Here is a 24,448-nt window from a genome sequence, read left to right on the forward strand (position 1 = left end):
ACCACGGATCACCTTTAATGACCATGAAAAGACTACAACGGATTCAGAGCTCGGCTGCCAGACTAATCTTACATATAAATCCGCAAGACCATGTCTCCCCTGCCTTGAAAGCCCTGCATTGGTTTCCAGTTGCCCGAAGATCCACGTTCAAGCTGCTTTGTATCACCCACAAGTGATATATGGAATGGGACCGCTCTTCATCAGGAATAAAATCACCAAACCCATTCAACAGAGGAACCTCTGCTCTAAAGGAGCATCTTGCCTCAGAATCTCAAGATACGAGAAAAAAAAACATGGGGAGGGGGAACATCCTTCTCTGTTCAAGCAGCCACATTATGGAACTCTTTACCACCCAACATACCACCCAAGATCCACGGATAACCACCTTATCTTCAGAAACCTACTCAAGAATTGGCTCTTCCCACCACCACCATACACAACCAGAAATACACAGCATATCCCTCTGCATATAAGCATGTTATTTGTACTATAGATATGTACCTATATATGTGTATTCCTTTGTATAAACATGTAGAATAATTATGATTTGAATTTGTTTGAGCAAGACCTCTGATCTCCTAGTCAGAATATTGCTCTCCCCTCACACAGCTCTACCAACTAGCATCTGCTCCCAGCGCTGCCCAGGTAGGTTCGAGTCCACTGCCTTCTGCTCTGGCCCTACCCTCCTCCCTGCTCATGTGATATTCCTCTCTGTGCCCCTATTTTTCTTTTTTTTAATACTGTTTTTCCTGTTGCTTCCCTTCCTTTCTTTTTCTTTTTCCCTTCGCCGCAGCTCCCCCCATGGCCCCTCCCCCTCCCATGGGTTGCTGCTACCGCCTCCTAGCTGACCCACCCTCCCCCGACCCCTACTTAATGGCGTCCGCTGTGCAACAGGGGGAGCAAGACCTCTGACCTCTTGGTCAGAATATCCCTCCCCCTTCACAATGCTCCAATAAAGAACACCTGTCCCCAGCTCTGCCCAGGTAGGTTCGAGTCCACTGCCTCCTGCTCTGGCCTACCCCACTCCCTGCTCGTGTGATCCTCCTCTCTGTTCCCCTGTTTTTAGTTTTTTGCTGCCGTTTTTTTCCTGTTGCTGCCCTTCCTTTCTTTTTCACTCTTTACTTGCCTTTTATTAATTTCTTATGCTGCCTCTCTCCCCTTTCCTTTATTTCCTCCTTTCCCCGTGCTCTTCACCGCTTCATTGCTGGTGCCCGCGCAGCCCCTCCCCCTCCCACCTCCCAGCTGTCCCGCCCTCCCCCTACTTAATGGCAGCTGCATAAAATGCGCACCACAGCCAAGCCCATCTGCACCCGTCCACTATCGGACCACGAACAAAGCCAGGGACCCTGGCACTCCGATCATCCACCGCTGCGACTCAGCAGCATTTCATGCCCTCAACCCCAGAAGAAACAACAACTGCCAGCTGCCGACGCCGAACACCACCCACGGCCAGTTCTCCTGCAGACACTGCTGCCGCACCTTCACCCTTTTCAGGATCCCCATAGCTGACCGCCACCCTCCGCACACCAGCACACCAAAACCCCTGAGCTGCATCATCCACAATGTACACTCCCTGCACCGACACGCAGTGGAAATCAGAGACCTCCTCGACACCCTGTTGCATGATGTCACCTTTCTGACAGAAACCTTGACCATTGCAACCTCCACCCCCAACATCGCGACCGCCATCCCCGTCGGATACAAGATCCAGAAGAAGGATTGCCTAAACACCCTTTAGGAGGACTCACCATCGCACATAAGAACTCCCTCCAGCTCACCACATTCAGCACGAACAACATCTCAGCCCCCACGGAACATCTTCATTTCCAGATCCAGACCTACCCCAGAATGACCCTACGCGGCACCCTCGCCTACAGACTTCCCGACCATGAACCTCGTTCGCCACAACCATCCTTGACCTCATCGCACACCATGCCATCACATCCATGTACTACATACTGTTGAGACCTGAACTTCCACCTCGACAAGCTCATCGACGCCAACTCCACCGCCCTCCTGGACAACCTTACCAACATGGGACTGAAGCAGCTCGTCCCCACCCCCACACACAAGGCAGGACACACCCGCGACCCCATCTTCGCAGGAGGGAACATCATCCACTTCAGCCACACCACGCAACCATTCTGGACATACCACCATTGTGTACACTTCTCCTTTTCCAAACCCACTGCACACAAACCTACCCCACGCCCTCCACGCAGTAATTGGAGCAAGGTCACCGAAGAGCACCTCAAATTCACCCTCAACCACGCGCCCCTCCTGCGTTGACTGACGTAAACTCTGCAGCCCACAAACTCCACAGATGAATCACAGACTGCGCAGACAAGCTCACCCCCCTCCAAAACTCTGACAAACAGCAACTCACGAAAGCCACCTGGTTCATCACCGACCTCCAATAATCCAGACGCACCTGCAGACGTCTCGAGAAAAGTCTGGAAAAACAGCAAAACCCCAGAAGCACGGACCGGCTACAAGAACGCCATGACTGAATACCAACAACACATCATATCCACCAAAAGGAACTTCATCCAGAACAAGATCCTCGCCAACTCCAGCGACACAAGGAGCTCTTCAACATCATACAGGAATTCACCAAAACCCCAGCGAAGCCTCAGACATCACACCAGCCAAGGACCTCTACAACAAACTCAGCTCCTACTTCCATCTCAAGATCAAGTCCCTCTATGGCAACTTCAACAAACAGATATCACACTCCAAAACCTCACCTACCCCAACGCCAGCCAGCCTATCATCTCTGCCTGGACCCTGGTCACTACCCAAGACACTGTCACGACCATGAAGAGCATTCACTCAGGAACCCCCACAGAGCCCTGCCTGCCGCACATCTTCTACGGAGCTACCACCATAGCACCCAAATTACGACACACCATCAACTCCACCTTAAAAACCGGCACCTTCCCCGACGACTGGAAACATGCAGAAATCAAGCCCCTCCTCAAGAAGCCCTCCATGGACCTAAATGACCTCAGAAACTACAGACCCATCTCTCTCCTCCCCTTCACAGCTAAAGCAACGGAGAAGATCGTCAACATCCAACTCACAAACTTCATCGAAACTAACTCCATGCTCGACGCCTCCCAATCCGGATTCCGCTGCAACCACAGGACTGAGACCACCCTCCTAGCCATCACTTATGACATCCGCACTTTCCTTGACCAGGGCCACATGGTGGCCCTCATCCTACTTGACCTCTCTTTGGCCTTTGACACTGTCTCCCACTGCACTCTAGCCGCCAGACTTCATGACGCTGGTATACAGGGAACAGCCCTCGACTGGATCCGCTCGTGCCACACCAGCCGAACTCAAAGAATCAGACGCATGCCCTTCCTCTCTGAACCTACACAGAGCAGCTGCGGAGTACCCCAAGGATCATCGCTCAGCCCCACGCTCTTCAACATCTGCATGGCCCCCCTCACCGCCTTCTTCAAAGAGCATGGACTCAGCATAGTATCCTGCGCCGATGACACCCTGCTCATCCTCTCCCTCATAAAGAAGCCAGACACCACCAGACTCAGCTTCCAGGAAGAAAGGAAAGACTCACATCCTAGATCAGCAGCAGCTGTCTGAAGCTCAACTCGTAGAAGACAGAAGTCCTCAGACCCACCCCCCTCCTCTCGGGACGACACTTGGTGGCCCTCCGCCCTCAGCAACCCCCCCACTCTCACAGGCCAGGCACGCAACCTCTGCATCATATTCAACTCCTCTCTCACCATGACCCGACAGATCAATTCCATCTACGCCACGTGCTTCAACACCCCCCGCATCCTCCGCAAGACCTTCAAATGGATTCCCCCGAATACAGAGAAACCGTCACCCACATACTCATAACCAGCAGATTGGACTACAGAAACGCCCTCTACGCCGGAATCAACAAGTCCCTGCTCCGAAGATTCCAGACCATCCAGAATGCCGCTGCCAGACTCGTCCTCGGTGTACCGCGACAAGACCTCATCACCCGGCACCTACGAGAGCTCCACTGGCTCCCTGTCGAGAAGAGAGTGACCTTCAAGCTACTCACTCATGCATACAAATCCCTCCACAACACCAGAGCCCAATATCTCAACAAAAGAGTCTCCTCCTATGAAACCTTCAATCGCCACCCTCACCCTTGCCCTCACCGACCCTACAAGCCTTCAGGAAGAGCCTCAAGACCTGGCTCTTCGAGTTGGACGATGATCCCCCCAGGGCCTTGAGACCCTCATGGGTGAGTAGCACACTTCAAAAATTCCTGATTGATTGATTATATTTTAATAAAAATATATAGATATTCATTAGTTCTGCTTAATGAATGCATATTACTGATAGTTACATGTTTTAAACATGCACATAATTGACTACATACATAAGTTCATCTTTTATCATAACTATTTATCTACAATTGCTTCTCTATTGAATTACAAAAAATATATATATATAAATAAAATACAACAACACTTGAAAGCCGGAGTTTATTTAATGCATCTTTAATCTACATATGTTACCTTCCTTTATGCATCTATATACCTTCCATGTACTTATGGATCTATATATTTATTACTTCTAATTCAGCATATCTCATGCACTACCCTATTTTTCGCCCTATACCGCCCTCAATATATCCTTTACCTCAACTCTCTGACTCATCTCAAACCTCTTTCTACTACTCTTTCCAAAGCACCACCCTGTTTCTCAGTCTATACCTCTATCAATGTATCCTCTACCTCCACTCTCTCATTTATCCCACACCCCGAACCACTACTGTAATCCCCAAAATGAATCTTTCTGGGCTATTCCCTACTATGCCCCTCCTTGCATCATCTCATACCTCCTTTACTTTTCCAGTCCCCAGAACAAGCCTTCCTAAACCCTTCCCTCTGACTCGTCCCTCTCCGCCTCCGTTTCACTCATCCCAAGCCCCAAACAAACAAAAGAGCACATTTCTAAATCCTTCCCTCTTCTATCCCTCCACCATGCTTTTCAATCCAAATAACAGACTAACATGTCCACCACTCAAATTAATTTATATTTCATTATACTAATTCACCACTAATCCTTTATGGGTTCCGGAGGAGCGGGCTAGTTGCCAAAAAACCACTTCAACACCTCATCAGGGGCAGCAAGCTCTATATAAATGCAAACCTTTTTTCCTCTTCTATCCCTCCACTATCCTTCACAATCCAAATAACTGACTAACAAATCCACCACTCAAATCACATTCATATTTCACTATACTAATTCTCCACTAATCCTTTATTGGTTCCGGAGTAGCGTGCTACTTGCCGAAAAAGTGCTTTGACACCCCGTCAGGGGTGGTAAGTGCTATATAAATGCAATTACAATACAATACAATCTCCTCTTCCTGGAAACCAACCTATTCCAAGCCTTCCTGGAGTAAAGAACCTGCTCCTCTTTCCCTGGACAGTGAACCTCAACCACAGGCCTGTGATCTTCACCCACTCAGTCCCATACGCAACCACTAATCAGTACCGTTATGGCAAGAGTAGCCATTCCAAGAGCTGTTATAGGACAATCATTTATGGGATATTCTTGCTTCTCAATGAAACTGAACTGTTGGTAAAAGTTGGATAAATGCATTTCTTTGGCTCGTTAAATAACAAGTATAGTTATTTGATCTAAAATGCCTAAATACGGGAATTGATGTCAGCGCCTAATAAAAGAATAGTTCATACAAAAATAAAGATACAGCAGAGGACTGGGCTCACAACACAGTTCAGTGATCCGCTCATGAGGGACCCTTCTCTTTCATGGGTGTGCAGCACCGGTTCCAGGTTAGTTGGATTTCTTTCATGTTAGATGATCGGATCCAGAGATTGACAATAGACAATGGTCCAATTCCTAATCGGGATCACGGGGATAACCCAAGGGGATCAAGATGAAGGGAATAGGAAAAATGCTGGACGAATGGACATTTATCCTCATCTGCTCAGGATTGCAATGTGACTAAAAGATCTTAACAGGAGAATACTGTTGGGATCAACACTGGTTCAGGTAAGAGCCACAGTGTGGGGGAGACTTTAAATGAAACATTGAGAGGTGATATACCCGCATATGACAACCTTTTCTGCCGCCAGCATACATTACAGTAACGGAATGTCCACATGTGCTTCCTCCTCTATAGATAAGTTATGGTGCAACGGACTCCGTGCTCAGCGATCGGCTTCAGTTCCCATCGTTTTACCGGATGGTCCCAGATGAACGCCATGAGCAGGAGGCCATCGTCCAGTTACTGCGGCACTTCGGATGGAGGTGGGTGGGACTCATCGCCTCGGTGGAGGACAGCAGCCAGAGAGCCAGCAAAGGTCTGAGAGAGAAGCTCAGCAAGGAGGGAATCTGCTTGGAATATGTGATAACCTGCTCCGGATCAAACCTGGTGAGCTATGAAGAGGTGATCAAAGCCATCAACAACAGCTCATCAACGGTGGTCGTTGTGTACAGCAGTCTGATGTACTTTGGCCCATTAATGTACAGCGCCGGCTGGAGCTCTCTGGCTAGCAAAGTCTGGATTGTCTCGCTAGCCATGGACATCTTCACCGATGCCGACACTGACTGGGCGGTCTTCAACGGCTCCTTGATGGTCTCCTTTCCCCAGGGGGAGATACCAGGATTGAAGGAGTTTCTTTACAGAGCTACCCCTGCCTTATACCCCTCAAACCCATTCCTAAAAGATTTCTGGCTTTCTGAATTTGCTTGCAGCCTCAAAAGTTGCAGTGGGAATAAGTATCTTCAAACAGTGGATGTTTCACTTTACGATGTGAACAATTTTCGGGTGACGTACAACGTTTACAAGGCTGTGTACGCGGTGGCACGCGCACTGCATGACATGTATCAGAGAGGAGAGTTTACAGCTGTCTCCAGCCTGAAGAAGAACTTCCACCCCTGGAAGGTAGGTTTCCTCACACACACATCTCCAGGTGCAATGAAACGGTTAATGAAGTATAAGGTGAGGCCTTGTTCTGATCCCATTGCAAATTCCATAGAGGAAAAGCTGGCAGCAAACAGGGATGAACATCAGACCACTGGTGCTTGGTGACATTCAAAAATGGAGGTGCCGTTAAGCAGAACTTGACACAGTGTTCCAGAGCTTAAAGTGAGCCCCAGTTACATTACATTATTTAAATAAAAAATTAAACATTTTACAAAGAAATGTATATGAAAGATTAGCTACCAATTAAAAAGAAAAGATTTAAGAATAAACTCCGATGTTGGATTGGTTCCTTAACTTCAGAACATTGATCTACATTATGTGTTATTTTGATATGAGTGCGCAGGACTGTTGCTAATACATGAAAGCTTAGCTTACCTTAGCCGCTGGCAGCATCTCCCAGCACGTACCTCAATGTGCTCCAGTCCCTGGCTACGCCTCCTTCAAGCGCGAGGTCCCACAGCCAACTCCCTTATCCAACACAGACGCTGCTCTCATGCTGTTATGCAGCATGAGTGAATGCGTGTATTGGCCAGAGGGGTGGGCTCAGCGCTCCTAAAGGCACGGCTGGACTGCGCCTGCTCTCCACACAGCTGTCTAAGACACCCGGCTTGGGGAGGTTTGAAGTGCGCATGTCGAGCTGCCCTGCCAGATAGCTGGCCAACTGACATGTGGACTTCAAACGGAAGGGGCCAATCCTCACAGCTGCCAATCAGCAGCAGTGGCCCATTGGTCCTGCCCCGCTGTTACACTCCTCACAGCTGCCAATCAGCAGCAGTGGCCCGTTGGTCCTGCCCCGCTGTTACACTCCTAACAGCTGCCAATCAGCAGCAGTGGCCCGTTGGTCCTGCCACGCTGTAACACTCAGCACAACTGCAGAGTACAAAATAAAATAGTAATAAAATCATTTTATTACCATTTTATGTTTCACACTTTCTGTGTAATAAAAATCCCACAGTTGGATATCAAGGTTCACCTTTGGGATTTAAGAAAGAAGCGAGGCCAGCACCAATGTTCCACCAGCGGATTCTCAGGAGCGTCCCGGATTCGGCCGGGAGCAGGGTGCTGAGGGCGTTGGTAGCTGGTGCGCTCTGAAGAAAGAGGCCACTTGAGAGCACGCTGCACAAAGGTACTAAAAGATAAGTCCGAGGGGTCCCACTTGAGGAAGCAGGTCACAGAGGCCTCAGGACCATGGGTGCACAGCTGGATTATGATAACCAAGGCCAGTCAGGCCAGGTGCAGGGCAGGTAGGGCAGCCGGGTGGAGTGCGTCAAGGTGTCCTCGCGGTCAGGAGCAGGGTCGCCGGTGGAACCACTGGCATAAGGTAGACGATAGTCCTCATCAAGGTTGGTCATGGAAGAAACAGGAAGCGTAGAGTTCAATCTATTGCTCCTCAGGGAGGGCGCCAGGTAAGAGCTGGCATAAGGTGCCACACAGGGCTCTTCAATGAACTCTACTGACTGACACATCCTCTCTCCTTCAGCTCAACCAGTACATGAAGAACGTTCATTTTCAGACGACCTCAGGGGATGAGGTTCATTTCCAAGAAAATGGCGACTCTCCGGCTCGCTTGGATATTTTAAATCTTTTCATTGCGGCTGATGGAACTGTGAGGAAAACCAAAGTGGGACAGTATGTTTTCTCACTCAACCAAAGTCAACAGATTTTCATCAATGAATCCCACATCCTCTGGGGGCTGAATAGGACGCAGGTAGGAAAAATGCAAGATTTGTGTTTGATAACGAGCTTGTTCGGTGCCTCCGCACCACTGTGATATATTTAGCCTTAAATGGCTTTTATGTGCTCTCTATGCATCATTTCAATTCATCAACAATCAAACAATCGAATAACATTATTATTATTATTATGTAGCTTATAGAGCGCACAGCTACCCCCACAGCGCAGTCCATAGTTTAGATGTCAGAATCGCAGACGGTCTTCCTCCTCGTTGCGACTTTTGCGACTTGCAAGAATAAACGATTATTCGACCTAAGTGATTGGCATTGCTTTTATGGGCGAATTTTCTTTCTGAAATAGGCAGGGTCCTTGCCCTAAAGCAAGAGTGTGGGTTTTTAATTGAATGTGCTTTTAACAGGCAGCCAATGAAGTTGTTTCAGATCAGGTGATAGATACTTCGGATCAGTCGAGCTGCTGAATTTTGGACTATTTAAAGTCTTTGGATTAAGTCAGCAGAAAGACCCAGATAACGGCCGATTCACAGAACTAACTTAAGACAAAATCCTAAACTTTCGACTCTTTTGCTATTCATAGAAGGCACTTACTCATTTTGGTATTCACACAATGAAAACCAAAATGAGTAAGTTTAGGATTTTGCCTTAAGTTAGTTATGTGAATCGGGCCCATAGACTATTTGCACGGTCCAAACTGGCGGATATCAGCGAGGGGGCCACTGTCTTCCTTGTAGCCTCTCGGATCAAATGAAGAAACGTCTTTAGCAGTTTGACTTCAGCAAAGCAGATTGTTTGCTTTGGGATGAGAAAGAGAGGCTCGAGTCAAATACCAGCTGTGGACACAGGGGTCTGGCGGCTTCCTTTGCTCACGTCACGCCACCAAAGATTTGGAGGATGCGGGTCACAGGAACCAAGGCAAAGAACTTCAATGTTATCAATATTTAATTTGAGAAAATTACCGTCCACCACTTGCACACCCCAGGACTCAATCCGCCTGGCCAGCGACGTAAGATAAAGATTGAACAAAGTAGGACTCAGAGCTGATCCCTGGGGGACACCAAACAGAAGAGGCTTAGAGTGGGATGAGGAAGGATTAAAATATCTCAATACAAAATTATTGTGACAAAAATATCATCGGGATCCTATACTTATAATGGTAAACACAAAAATATTGAAAACAAAATATCAATGTCATTAATATTGTTATATTAAATATACTACTTTAAATATATATATATATATATATATATATATATATATATATATATACATAGTCGCCACAGTTCGCTGTATTTCACGAAAATAGACGACACTCAAAAGTCTGTTTTCGAAGTGAAAATGTTATTGGCAGACCCCCTGCCCCCTCGACAAACGTGTTTCACCAGTTGGGCTTCGTAAAAAAAAAAATATATATACATATATATATATATATATATAAAAAATAAATATTCAACGTTATATAATATTCGTTTTTACAAAATAAAATATATTTAATATATATTTTAACAAGTGAGCAGTGAGCAAGGACGTAATGTCTGAAACGCGTCTGATGACTTGCACCACCACGAGAAAATAAAGCACTTTTGAAGCGAAAGACTGGCGTCGGCGTTATTTGTTGTCTGCAAACCCGTCAGTGCAACCAGGCACTTCTACGACGAGTCGGAGACGTATATATACATATATATATATATATATATATATATATATATATATATATATATATATATATATATATATAAAAAATAAATATTCAACGTTAAATAATATTCGTTTTTACATAATTAAAATATATTTAATATATATTTTAACAAATACAACAAATAAAATACATTTTAAAAAGTTAAAGTCACATAATAATTAATATATATTTACATAAAGACCATTTTTAAACAAAGCATTTTAATTTATAATTATAATTTCAAAATTATTAAATAACAATAATATCATATATATATATATATATATATATATATATATATATATATATATATATATATATATATATATATATATATATATATATATATATATATATACAATATTACACAACGAAGGGTAATAAGGCACACATTCAGGAGAAATTTGCATGGGCAGGTTTATTCCTCTGTCATTACGTGTTTTGACAATAAAACTGTCTTGGTCATACACTGACTGGTGAGTGAAAATGCATTACATAGATTGTTGAGACATAGACAAAGGACTCATGCTCAAAAGTACTGCCAAGTAACAGAAAATAGGTGGCCATCTTGGAACATGTAAAGTTACATGGGACTTGCCATAAAACCCCCTGCACAGTTCAATACATCATTTTTACCAAATTATATTGTTGCCAGAAAATAACGTCATGCTTAATTGACAAAAAGGTTTTTAAGCGCTTCGTAATTACAAAAGTGTCCACCCATTGGGGAAACGCGCACATGTACTCTACTTAGCCACCAAAGTGGTTATTAAGACACAATAGTGCATCGTACCAAAGTGGACATATCCCTGGCTTACATGAAAGTCAAATGAACTCAAACTCAAGGTCCTGTGAAATCAACGAAAGTTTGTAGCCATCTTGGAAAAGTAAAATTGGATTGGAAGTACCCTATATATCCTGTACATAGTGATACATCAATTAAATGATTGGCTATCGTGCAGCTGTCTGCCCCTTTAACCACTTTGGCAGTGTGGTTACGCAATTGGGTATGTCTTTTACTACTGATGTATATTGCCGTATCCATGACATGTCATGCAAAGCTGTTTTTGCAAAGCTTCTGACTCATAACATTATTTCATCTCCTGAGTGTGCGCCTTATTGGATTTCCTTGTGGGGTATTATGTCTGGTTTTGTTCCACCGGCTTTGTGCACCACCTGACTACGGGCCAGGGATTTCAGTAGGAACTTCCTTTAGATATCATATATATACATATATATATATATATATATATATATATATATATATATATATATATATATACCAATAAAATAACATCTTTTAAAAACAAGCCGTTCAAATTGAATAAAAAAATTAAAAACTTAAAATTCTCAAAATGAACTAAAACATATTCTACACATTACAAACATCAATCATTAAAAATATTTAAAATAAATAAAAACATAATAATATAAATTATAACAACATAAAAGAAAATATAAAATATACAATTTAATACATATACTATTACCTCTAGAATTTATGCAAAACTATGCAAAATATTATAATAAATATATGAAAACGTATAACTCCCACTTCACACAACACAAAAATTTTAAAACTTGGTAAAATGGACAAATCTCCCTCCAGTAAATACAACAGTAGTAAAAATGTATTATAAAAGCATAAACATTAATTATACAAAAAAATACATCATATACATTTAAAATATATACTAAAATAAATAATAATTAAAAAACAATATTTTAAACAACTATGGGCCTGATTACGATGTCGGGCGGAAAGCCTATGATGTTGGAAGCTTTCTGCCCGACATTATAGGTTTCAGTCCGACCGCTGTATTAGGATGACGGAGGTCGGAGTGAAACCTGCGGGGGCTTCACATGCAATTCCGACTGGCTCAAGGACCCGCCAGAGCGCCGAGAGCCACCATAATCCCCTAATGATGGCAGAGCAGCGTTGCACACGGTGCAGGGATATTTCAAAACATCCATCTTACAATGGCAGCGTGTGCTGCCGGCCTTTTCCTTCCACCATACAAGCTGCCATTATAAAACGGATGTTTCAGACCGCCCATAGGACGCATCCTAATACTGAGGTTGGAACTGCCAACCTAAGGTTGGGCGGTTTCAGACCGCTACGGTGTGGTGCAGGCGCAAGTCTGCCCGACAGCTCAATGAGCTCTTATAATTTTTCAAATGACATTAATGACTTCGATATTTTAAAAATTGATATTACTTACCATAAAATCCATATCACAATATTTTAGAACCGATATTCTGGTAAATCAATATTATTAACTCAATATTTTGTCTGAATATCGGATTAAGAAGGACCCGCTGAGATCTATCCTCAAAAAATGACTTTAGCCAAGAAAAGGCCGTGCCTTGTATGCCAATTGCACTAAGTCTATTCAAAAGGGTGTCATGTGATACTTATCAAAGGCTGCCATTAGATCTAACATAATCATCACCGCAGAGCGACCGCAGTCCAGATGTTTTTTATTATGCATTATACATACATATGGCCTAGGCCATATATAAGACATTATTCCTTTGGTTGAGATATCGTTGGATGGGTTACTCCATCACAATAGTTACGGATATCCTGCCCGCCAAAATATAAATCCCATACGATATATATATCGGCGGTCGGGATATCCGTCATCGCTGTGACGGTTTTACCCATCCGCCGAGATCTAAATCAGGCCCTAACTTTCTTTCTCCAACAATGACATTGACTTTTTTCCTGATCAAGCGACACTTACCTAAGCCACATTGCCAGGGTGTGCCTTTTTAACTGTCCTGAAGAAGACGCTTTTTGATGCACAGCTGATATGCGTTCACAGCTTGGCTGGTCCAACATAGTCCTTGGAAATTAATCAGAAATGTTCCGAATGTAGACATTTTAATAACTATGTCCTTTGACCACGCTTTCATATAAAACTAATGTGAAAGTTGTTTATGTCTTTTTCAATTTTTTTATACACCAATTTTTGCACAGCCAAAGCAACTTTTGCCCCATCAGCAGAAACCATTGTAAACTTGATTGGTGCATTGGTTTCATAGATTGTCACCTATAGCTTTTAACTCCTGTGTGTTTTTGCAATATCTTCTTTCTATAAATATAAAGTTAATCTGCCAAACCATTTAATGTGATAAGATATTTAGAGCCCAGGTTCTGGAGAACACAGGGTAACCCATTAATAGATAGCAGGGTGCACAGTGATAGCATTTTTAGGTCTCGCCTAGCGTTGCAGCGCGCATGTGTTGCACGCTCTGCGAGACATATTGTGTATGAGGAGATTTCAGAAGGGGCATTGAAGCCCCGCCCATCATTTTCAATGGGTCGCATCAGTGTTTATGCTAAACGCTGGCTTCCCATTGAAAATTGATGCTTTTTCGTTACCGCCATTTCTCCTTTTCGTCTAGCCCATCCGGACTGGGTCGCCTGCTTCATGGCTGTCGTGAACAAATTTCTTATCTTTAGATGGCCATCTGTTTCTAATTAGCGTGGTCTTAGCGCTGTCGCTGGCGGCCGCACTTGTTTGTTACAGCGGAGGGTGTTACTGCAATATATAGCCTGGCTGTCCTGAACTCTTCTGCTCCTGGTGCTGCCTTATTTCTGAAATTAAACTCTTAGTATGTGTACAGTTTGCCCGGCATCTCCCAGAGATTACTTTTAATTAAAAATATTCCGATTCTGCCATTACTATAGGAACGAGTGTGTATACCAATTCCAGCATTACATACGCCTTAGCCTTGTTTTTTTGTTACAAAAAACGCAGAGGCCTATTTTTCTGGAGCTCAGCGCAGTAGTTGACACTCATGTGTATTTCTGAAAGTAAATACAGCGTGAAAGGTTTCTTTATTGGCTGGGTTTTGGGGGGTCTGGGTCCCATTGTTCCCCCGGGCTCCCCGCAGAGTGGAGATCCATGCAGCATCTTCTGGGACACATATATTCATGGTGGAGTCCTCGCATTACAGGCTGAGCCCAAACAGCTCAAGGCGCATTGTGGAAAGCCCCGCCCGCACTCCTATTTATATTTTTCACCCACCTCCCCTCTCTGAGCAGCGTGACCCTTGTTCCCTCTCCTCTCCTGAACACCATTAGCCATTTTATGGGGGAGTCAGCCCCTGCTGCAGTTGATGAAAGCTGCTCGGCCCCTCTGCCTGGCTCTCATTCCCTTAGCCCAGCCAGGGAGCGGTGTAGCCCCGGGCAAAACATATGCTTCTTTGCAGTGCTCTAATCCGATGAATAATTGCCGCCTTGTCTACGGTTCCCAGGGCTTTTGTCCCCCTCGATCAGGCACAAGCAGCTCCTGTCGGGGGGCTATCTGCTCCCATCAGAGCCTGGGCCCTCCGCAGCGCTTTGCTCTCCCTGCTTCAGGTGACAGTCCAGCCAGGGGCCCCAGCCACCCAACACAGGTGTTTCTGCAGCCTGAATCACATGCGCGTTTACGTGCCAGGTCTACTGTTCTAAAGTCAAAATAGTACTACATCATTTAGTATAAAGCGCTTCATAGCGCACTGCTGTCATTCAGAGAGCTGTAAATAGCAGGTGCTATAAATACACGGTGCAATAGCACAGATACAAAAGAAATAAATAGCGTGGGGAACTGTGTAAAAGAAAGCAAGCTGCAAATCAGTGCTGCAGGTAAAAAAATGTCTTCTTCTGTGTCACCAACTATTGCTGCAGGCTTCATCCCCCGAAGGCCGTGCCAATCTCCCGGCATTTAGTTACTGAGCCTCCATGGTAGCAGAGAAGAACCCCCAGTTCTGTTGGCTATATTTTTAAAGAAACTTGACTTAAAGGTCAAAAATCCTAAATGATAAAAAACACCCGTGTAGTGGCAGTGGAAAGGGGGCGTTTTCACCTTTTCAACCTTGTTACTTATTCAACTAGCCACACGGCTACCAGGCCGACCATCTTCAGCCCTTTATTTAATCAACACCTCCACCCCAACTCCTTACTTCCCATTCTATTCCAGATGCCTGTCCCGCTTTCTCTTTATATACAAGGTTACTGAAATTATGCAGCAATGGAAGACCAAGTTAAGTGTCAGGCTAAATTAAATTATGTGGGAAGAAAATAAAAAATATAAGGTGCAGTGCAGGACAATCTGTGGAAGTTGTATTCCACTATTTTATCATACAATATTGTCAAGCATTTGCAATGCAGTAGGTCTCACATTCACTCAATTTTAAGATATTAGTATAGAAAATAACAATGCCTTGTATTTATGTTTTAAAACCCAAAACATAAATAGAAAGCATTGTCATTTGCAATTCCAATAGCTCAATATCGTGTGAATGCGAGACCTATTGCATTGCAAATGCTTGTTGTTTTAATCCTACGATATTGTCTTCTTTCTCACAGATCCCCAGCTCTCTGTGCTGTGACAGATGCCCCCCTGGAACCAGAAAAGCCCTCCAGAACGACCAACCAATCTGCTGCTATGACTGTGTGTCCTGCTCAGATGGCGAAATGTCCAACCAAACAGGTATGCAACCTATATTGTTAGTACAAGAAAAAGAAGCTGGCACCTGGTACCTGTGTGGTGCCCCAGCAAGGACTTTGGGAAAAATTAACGGGCTGGAGGGTCTCAGTCCTGGCATCCACACCTGGCAGTCAATTGTGAGAGGGTTCTATGTATTAACCCCTTCGCTGCGGGAGTAATTCCCCTGCTGTGCTGGGGGGAGGGGGCGTGCACAACACCCCCATGCTCATGACGAGCTCCACTCGTCATGAGCCACGGCGCTCCTGTGGTCAAGATGAGCTGAGCTCGTCACAGGTGCACCGGCTCCCGTGGAGCGCTCAGCACAGCAGGGGAATTTTCCCCGCACCTGGGCGTTACACGGGCCATGAAGAGCTGAGCTCGTCATGAGCACCGGAGCGCCGTGGCTCATGACGAGCTCAGCTCTTCATGAGCATGGGAGGGGTTAAATACACTGTTACATTGAAAATAAATGCTTTGTAAGGTAAGTAGATCCAATAGGCGTAAGAGTACTTAAGTAGGTTTATTAGGCATAAATTAGGTAGTAAGGAAGGCCCCACCGGGAGCAGCATCCAGCTGCTCGGCCCCACTCACTCAAACTGACCACACATTCACACCATGCACACAGGAACATTCTAATGACATCACACACACAGGCTGAGCAGCAGGGAAGGAGAAGACCAGAATATAACACATCTCCCTCCTTTAAAACAATGAAAACAAAAGAAATCAAGAGGAAATAAATACAGTAAGCCCAGGCGATGACAAGGTCAGGATTTCAAATAAGCAGTTAACAAAAATAAATGAATGACTACAAATAAAAATTATAGAATAGGAATATAGCATAATATAGGAATTCTTGCACAAAACACGAAAAGAGGCATATTATCACCTCGCACAAAACCAATGCAAAAACATCACATAACAATTCAACCTGACAAATTAGACCTCACATAACCACCATCCCCCATCACAAACCAAAACCCTAAATATCACAAATCATGCCAGTTGGCCAGACTGTCATGAAAAGCAATAAACAGGGAACCAAACTAAATAAAATGGCGCCCCAAAGAATAACAAAGATAGGACGCAGCGGTTCTAAACTAAGCAACACACGGCACAACACAGTCAACAATAGAACACCACCAGGGTAGAACAACGGCATGGGGTATATAACTCCCCAAAACACACAGGTGAATGACTTTTCAAACACAAACCAAGGCAAACATACTTCAAAGGGTACGTGACACCCAGCGCACGGGGTACATGACTCCCCAGCGGTTCTCTGTATAACTGAACACCTCTAACTGAACAGAGCACTGACGCGGGTCAACAAAATAAATCATGTATAAAACAGAGCATGAGCTGAACTGAGGACTCTGCAGCCCCATATAATTCAACCTGAAACGGATGGAGCGCCTCAAACAATGAGCACTTACGCGGCTCCGCAAAAGATACACACTAAAAATCCAAACTGGAAAAACTAATCTTCAGAAAATACACACTAAATTTGAACACCTCAAAACATTTTGAGCACTAAAAGTGGTTCAATACAATGAAAGGAAAATGTAGTCCCTGCACGACTCCTCTCAGTAAAAATGTGAACCCCTCTATTGGAATAGAGCACTAAGAAAAGTGGTTCATAAAAAACATACAGCATAAATAAATCTCATCACCTACCAAAAGTAGTTCTAAAACATATGGCAGTATCACACGCTCCTACTAATAATCACTAAAAATAAATTAAATTGAGCATCTCAACTCAAACTGCGCACTTATATGGCTCAACCAATTAAAGCAAATACAACTAGGAATGAACACTTCAAATAAATTGAGCACATATGTGTATGTGGTTCACTACAATAAAATAAAAATCTTGCACTTCCACGACTCAGCACAGGGTACACGACTTTCATGACCACCCCAAACGCACACCAAAATGAAACATGGTCACAAAGTGACCTGAAACAATGCATCAGAAATAACACTTAAAAACATGAATCCACAGTGTCTTAACCGCATCGGTGCGGCACATTTTCCTGCTGTGCGCTGAAGATTCGTAAATACCGCGGTTCATGACGAGCTCAGCTCGTCATCCGCATCGATGTGGTTAATCGTGCGGATAATATTTTCCTGTAGAAGTGCAATAATGAAAATAAACGCTAGGTGGCGCAGTTGGAAAAGAAACAAAAATACAGTACGTCAAACGTCCCAAATAATAAGTGAATAATATCGAAATCTTAATGTTGGAAATTCCCAAAGTAGACAGCTCCTGGGGGGCGATCTCTCACCCGGGGAAAACATCAAAATTCGTGTGGTAGTGTCAAAATCCAATCCATGTTAAAATGTTCAGGAAACAGTACCTTCTCTTGAAAAACGATTGGGAAATCCGCTCGGTGTAACTGAGGGAACAGGAGCACAATAAAAGAAGGACTTAGCGCTCAGTGATGCATAATCTCGACGCACATGACACTGCGTAAACTTGACCCTTCCTGACGCTGTCATGATCTGAGGAGAGGTGTGTCCATAGATGACAACGCGTTCTACAGAATCACCAATACTGTGGTAATATTCTGTTGCGTCCTCATTCAGCATCCAGCTGGCAAAGAAGCAGGTCTTCAGCTGAAGAAAACGACCGTTGGAGAATATGGTGGGCAAAACACAATACGTTACATACGGCAACAGAACACACAATAGTGTGCAGAGTCAAAACTTCTCACTAAGCCAGTTGTCAGCACTTTACTCCGGGGCTCGATGTTGGCCCCCGATTACCACAATAAATATTTTCAGTCTCTTCAACATTGCTCAAAACTGCCGCCTCACACAAACTGCTGAAAGGTTAACACCAGGGCCCGATTTTTGCCCCCGACAACACATAACTTGGTCACTTTAAACTGGGACCCGATCGTAACAATTAGCACGAAACTAGCTTCAGAGCTGGGCATTACAGGTTTCCAGGCATACCAGCCACGCAATGTCCATTACTGCTTCACGCTGAGGCTCAGCCTTAACTTTGAAATTCCGACGGCCTCGATAATAAATCAGCAAGTTTACAACAAATAGGGCACACAAAGTCCAACGCTCTAAACATACCTTTAAAAAAGATGTCTTCACTAGGCTGTCAGATGTAACATGACACCGGTGGGGCATCAAAAGCGTTACTTGTCTTTTTAAGCTTTTTGCCACAGTTAATTGGCAATCATCTTTGTAGTTCATTGTTTCATGTTTCAAATGTAGTTCCTGCACCAGTAGTTCTTTCTCCCTCGTCGCCATTGTTGCATTGAAAATAAATGATTTGTAAGGTAAGTAGATCCAATAGGCGTAAGTGTACTTAAGTAGGTTTATTAAGCATAAATTAGGTAGTAAGGAAGGCCCCACCGGGAGCAGCATCCAGCTGCTCAGCCCCACTCACTCAAACTGACCACACATTCAAACCATGCATACACGAACATTCTAATGACATCACACGCACAGGCTGAGCAGCAGGGAAGGAGAAGACCAGAATATAACATACACCTTTCTGATAATTTTGAAATTATCAGGCTTCGAGATGATTAATGTAAAATACAATAATTAGCATGTGAATTATGTTGCACAATCACTAAATTCTATTACACATTATATGTCGCAATAATATATATATATATATATATATATGAATAATTGGTGGGCTTTCAAACTATAATAAAGCAAACATTATATGTTGAATATGTGCTATCAATCCCACAAAAGAAAAAAGAACAATTGATGGATGGAATGCTGAACAATGTCATACATTCACACCAGTACAGAGATCTGGGCATAAATCCATCATTTTTTTGCTCACCATGCCATTCCAGTTTGGACCCAGCCATAAGCAAATCAACCTTGACCCTGCTCCCCATGGGAACAGTCCAGCCAGAACTGCCAGGCCAGACCCTCCCTGGACTGGAAACAAGAATCCTGGGACTAGGTTTGGGGTATCAGCCCTCACCAGCCAGGATAGCTTGAATTTAGTGGCATGGAGAGCATGGGACCCACGTCTGGGCATACCTGCCCCACTCGGGGTGCCCAAACAGCCCATGAGCAGAAAGCCACTCCCACTGTGTTGCTGGTGCTAGGCTGCAGGATCCTTCTCGGGCACAGCCATGGGGTGCTGGTGCAGTAAGAGCAGCCTGTAATATCATTACCCATGTTGTGACCTTGTTACTTAAGTTTTCAAATTCCTATTATTTTTCACTGGCACAGTTGGAGTTATATCTGAACAATTTGCAATGCACAGATCTGTATTTGAATGATTTCTTAAGTATTTATATTTTAGGAACCATTTCTGGCTGGCAATCTTGACATAGTTCATGGTGTACTGGAATGTGTAATTCTGCATCCCTTTACACCATCACCTTGTGCAGAACTTTGGCTTTGTTCTTCGAGCTCACTACCAGAAGTGAAGAACACAGACTTCGGAGCCCAGTTTTTTCTTAACACTGGTAGTAACTGTTCTGCTGAGTTGAAAGAAAGCTCAGGTAGTGCAACAGTTTGGAGTTCCTAACTATCCCATCACTACTGACCCATGAAAGCCAGACCATGAGAATTCCCTTAGAGTGGTGAATGTAGGCGAGTAACCAACCATTAGTCAACCTTAAGTTCACCTTAGGGGGTTCAAGTGCAAATTCTCATTGCAAACATTGAGCGACAACATGATATTCACTGAACCTGCCCAGACCATGCCACAGTGCCTGGGTTACTCTGCCAATGGTCTCACTGCAACACATAGCCCTAAAGTTTATGTCTAAAACATAAAACTAATATTATAATTTATTCAATTGTTTCCAGATATGGACAGTTGTATAGCATGCCCAGAAGACCAGTGGTCCAACGAGAAGAAAGACGCTTGCGTCCCCAGAACCATTGAGTTCCTATCTTACGACGATCCCTTCGGTGAGAGTTTGGCTTCCATCAGCATCTCCTTGTCAGTAATCACTGTTGCCGTGCTGGCAATCTTCCTGAAACACAGGGACAGTGCAATTGTGAAAGCTAATAACCGGGATCTCACCTACATCCTCCTCCTGTCTCTCATTCTTTCCTTCCTCTGTTCCTTGTTATTTCTTGGACGTCCTCAGAAGGTGACCTGCCTCCTCCGGCAAGTTGCCTTTGGGATGATTTTTTCTGTCGCTGTTTCCTCTGTTCTGGCCAAAACTATCACCGTTGCCATTGCTTTCAATGCTACAAAGCCCGGAAGTAAGTTACGAATGTGGGTAGACTCCCGGGTATCCTTTTGCCTTATCCTTCTTTGCACACTATGTGAAGTCATCATCTGTGCCGTGTGGCTGACCCATTGGCCTCCATTCCCAGACATTGACACAAAGACTGAATCTGGGAAAATGATCCTGCTCTGCAACGAAGGGTCTGTCACTGCGTTCTATTGTGTGGTTGGATACATTGGTCTTCTGGCTTTGTTGAGCTTTATGGTGGCTTACAAGGTGCGGAACTTACCAGACAGTTTTAACGAGGCTCAGCACATCTCCTTCAGCATGCTGGTGTTCTGCAGCGCCTGGGTCGCCTTCATCCCAGCCTACCTGAGCACGAAGGGCAGGTACATGGTGGCCGTGGAGATATTCGCCGTTCTGGCCTCCAGCGCTGGACTGTTGGGCTGCATATTCATTCCCAAGTGTTACATTATCTTACTGAGGCCAGAATTAAACACCAAAGAACAACTAATGAAAATAAAAAATCTACATCAAAAGTAGAAAGCAATGAGCAGTTCTGTGGTCTTCTATGCCGCATTGCATCACATAAATTAGAGATCAGAAAATGGGAAGTAGAAAAATATCACACTTGTTATTTAGAATGTATGTTCAAACACTGCCCAGGATGCTCCATCTGCTTCAGGAATTCAGAGCATATAGTTAGAATATGCAATTAATCTAGAAAATGGAATTTATGTATACCTATTCAGCAATGGTAATTTGTTATAATAATGTATATCTGTATTGACAGAAGTCACTGTTTCTAACCTCAAAATTCTAATTTTATTGATTTAGATCTAGGCAGAGATCAACAATATTCACAATTGTAAATCATTACAATTAAATGTGAAGAAAATAGGCCTGACAGTCTCAGTGCAAACCTCACAATAAATACATTGGTAAAAATGATTTAAAAAACTTGTGTGAATTATAACAAACAAATTCATCGGGAGGTGACTTTGCTAGGGCAAGCAGTCTGTCAGTTTTGAGTATGTTATATTTAAGATACAAAGGTTTTAAAAAGGGCTTTCTAGCTTCCTTCACCAGTGTAGTGGTACAAACTAATGAATGTGCTTAAGTTCCTGTGTCCCACCATTCCAAAGTTCCCACATTCCAGTCGTCTTTCCTTTATCAGACCAGTGCTTTTTGAAATTTTATAAATTGCCCAATCTTAACATGAGTACAAATCTCCAGACGCTATGTTCACAGAAAACTTTAAGTATTCTTGATTCTGTTGAAAAGACATACTGTCAAGAGTAAGGCTGATATGTTCCTAACAGCGAACAGGAGTATAGCTGGTTCTGGCAGCCGTATATTTTAGAAACACACGGGGGCATATTTACAAGGGGCATATCTCCGCTCTTTTGGCTTTTAAAGCCAAAAAAGCGGAGGTAAAAATATTGCCCTATTTACAAGAGGGTGATAAAATGCATTAGCGCATGTTAGCACCTTTTTACCTGACTCCTCCCTTTGCATCTCTAATGAGATGCAAAGTGGGTGTCACTGGGCAGAACAACCTTGTAAATATCGCTGATGTGCACATCGCGATATTTCAAGGAGGCCCAGGCATTTTTGCAGACGTTAGTTTTTTGAGAAAAACGCTGTTTTCGCCAAAAACTAACATCTGCTAAAATGCAGACTTAGCTATACTTATGATAGGGGGTGGATTATGCTGATACGACCACAGGGTCGTATCAGCAAGGTTATCGTCGTTTTCCATGGAACATCACTGGAAAACCAGCGATGTTCCATGGAAAATATCTCTATCGCTGGGAAATTATCGCCATTGCACTATGCGTTGTTAATACAGCGCTAGCATGGCGATAATTTTCTGCGCTAACTATTTTCTCGTTAGGAGCGGCCAGCAATACTTATCGCTGCCGCTTGTTAATATGCCCCTTTGAACTGTGCTGGTGTCCGCAGCTGCAAGGGGGCAATAGTGCACTGGAATTGCACTAGTGCAACCTTGAGATTATCTTTAAATGTATACAGTCTTACTTTTCCATTGGAAGTTTCTTACCTCAGCCTGGCTTTACGATATTATCTTCAGGAGAAGCTTTGCTTCAAATAAAATTAAAACAGACCATTTACTTATGGGAATACGTTCTAGGGCATGAGATAAAATAAGAGGTACAGTTGCCCTATAAATATCCAAGCGGGTTATAAAATGTTGCCCATCAGAGGAACAGTACAACTTTTTTGAAGAACCTATACGAGCTACTGCCTTAAAGCCTCTATGGAAAAGAAGAGATGTATTTTGTAGAGACTGAGAAAAGCCCCTTCCTTGGTATGTGTATGTTTGCTCTATATCCAGTGGCCTTCCAGCCAACCTCAAATTAACAGGGCGATGCCACCCCTTTCCTCTGAAAGGCAACGCCTTGGTCTTAGCTACATTCGTTTCCAGAAAGTCATCCTCCGCGTACTCACAAAGAAGATCGAGATCCTGCTGAGGACCAATAGGCGTGAGATCAGAGATGACTACGTCATTTATTTATTTATTTTATTTATTTATCAATTTATAGGGCGCAACAGCTACCCAAGAAGGGTTTCCCGGCGCCTAGACACAGCTAAAAAATGAGGACAGAAAAGGAGGTGACTGTTAAGCGGTTATTGTTCATACAGCCAGGTCTTTACAAGCTTTCTGAACCTACAATAGTTTTCTTCCTTCCGGATATCTGGGGGAAGCGTGTTCCACAGGGAGGGTCCAAGATAGGCAAAAGATCTGCCCCCTGTTCTTGCACGTTTAAACCTTGGTATGCAGAAGCAAGCTGCTGTCTGAGACCGGAGGTTTCTCTTGGGCGTATAGAGGCAGGCAAGGGATTGGAGGTATTTTGGTGCTACTCCTGTTTTTATTCTGAACATATAGTTCAGGGCCTTGAAGCGAATTCTGCTCTCTATCCTGAGCCAATGAAGATCCCGACGATGGTTCGAGACTCCAGAGTTCTTTGGAATCTTGCATAGGAGTCTGACCGCAGCGTTTTGCGCTACCTGCAGTCGTCCGATGACAGATTTATTTGCGCCCAGATAGAGGATGTTGCCGTAGTCAAGCCTTGATGTGATAAGGGCATTGACTACGGTCTTTTGTGTTGACATTGGCAACATCCACAGGATCTTCCTCAACCATTTAGCTATGGTGAGACACAAGCCAGTTACTTTACTGGCCTGTTTGTCCATGGATAAGGCATTGTCCAATACAAAGCCCAGATTTCGAGCATGGGACACCGGGGTAGGAAAAGTGCCCATCTGGTCCGGCCAATGCGCAGAGTTCCAGAGAGCTTTGTCCTTTCCCAAAATCAGTATTTCCGTCTTGTCGCCGTTCAGTTTTAACTGGTTTGTTGTCATCCAGTTTAGTATTTTTAATAGTCCTTCCTTGAGTAACGACGGGGAGTGGGGACAAGATTCAGATAGGGAAA

The 24,448-nt window shown here is 44.0% G+C and overlaps 1 protein-coding gene across 1 annotated transcript in view; it reads left to right on the top strand.

Annotated features, from left to right (window-relative positions):
• LOC147725791 (vomeronasal type-2 receptor 26-like) overlaps positions 1 to 21,536 on the top strand; it is a 103,599-nt gene extending 82,063 nt beyond the window's left edge. Inside the window, exons 2-4 of the mRNA XM_086962791.1 lie at positions 8,448 to 8,661; positions 15,679 to 15,816; positions 20,623 to 21,536. Coding sequence (XP_086818917.1) covers positions 8,448 to 8,661; positions 15,679 to 15,816; positions 20,623 to 21,536 — 1,266 coding nt within the window. The remainder of the gene's footprint in view (positions 1 to 8,447; positions 8,662 to 15,678; positions 15,817 to 20,622) is intronic.
• Positions 21,537 to 24,448: the final 2,912 nt, after the last annotated feature.

This window comes from Lissotriton vulgaris, chromosome 3_1, assembly GCF_964263255.1.
Source record: "Lissotriton vulgaris chromosome 3_1, aLisVul1.2, whole genome shotgun sequence".
NCBI classification, from domain to species: Eukaryota; Metazoa; Chordata; class Amphibia; order Caudata; family Salamandridae; genus Lissotriton; species Lissotriton vulgaris.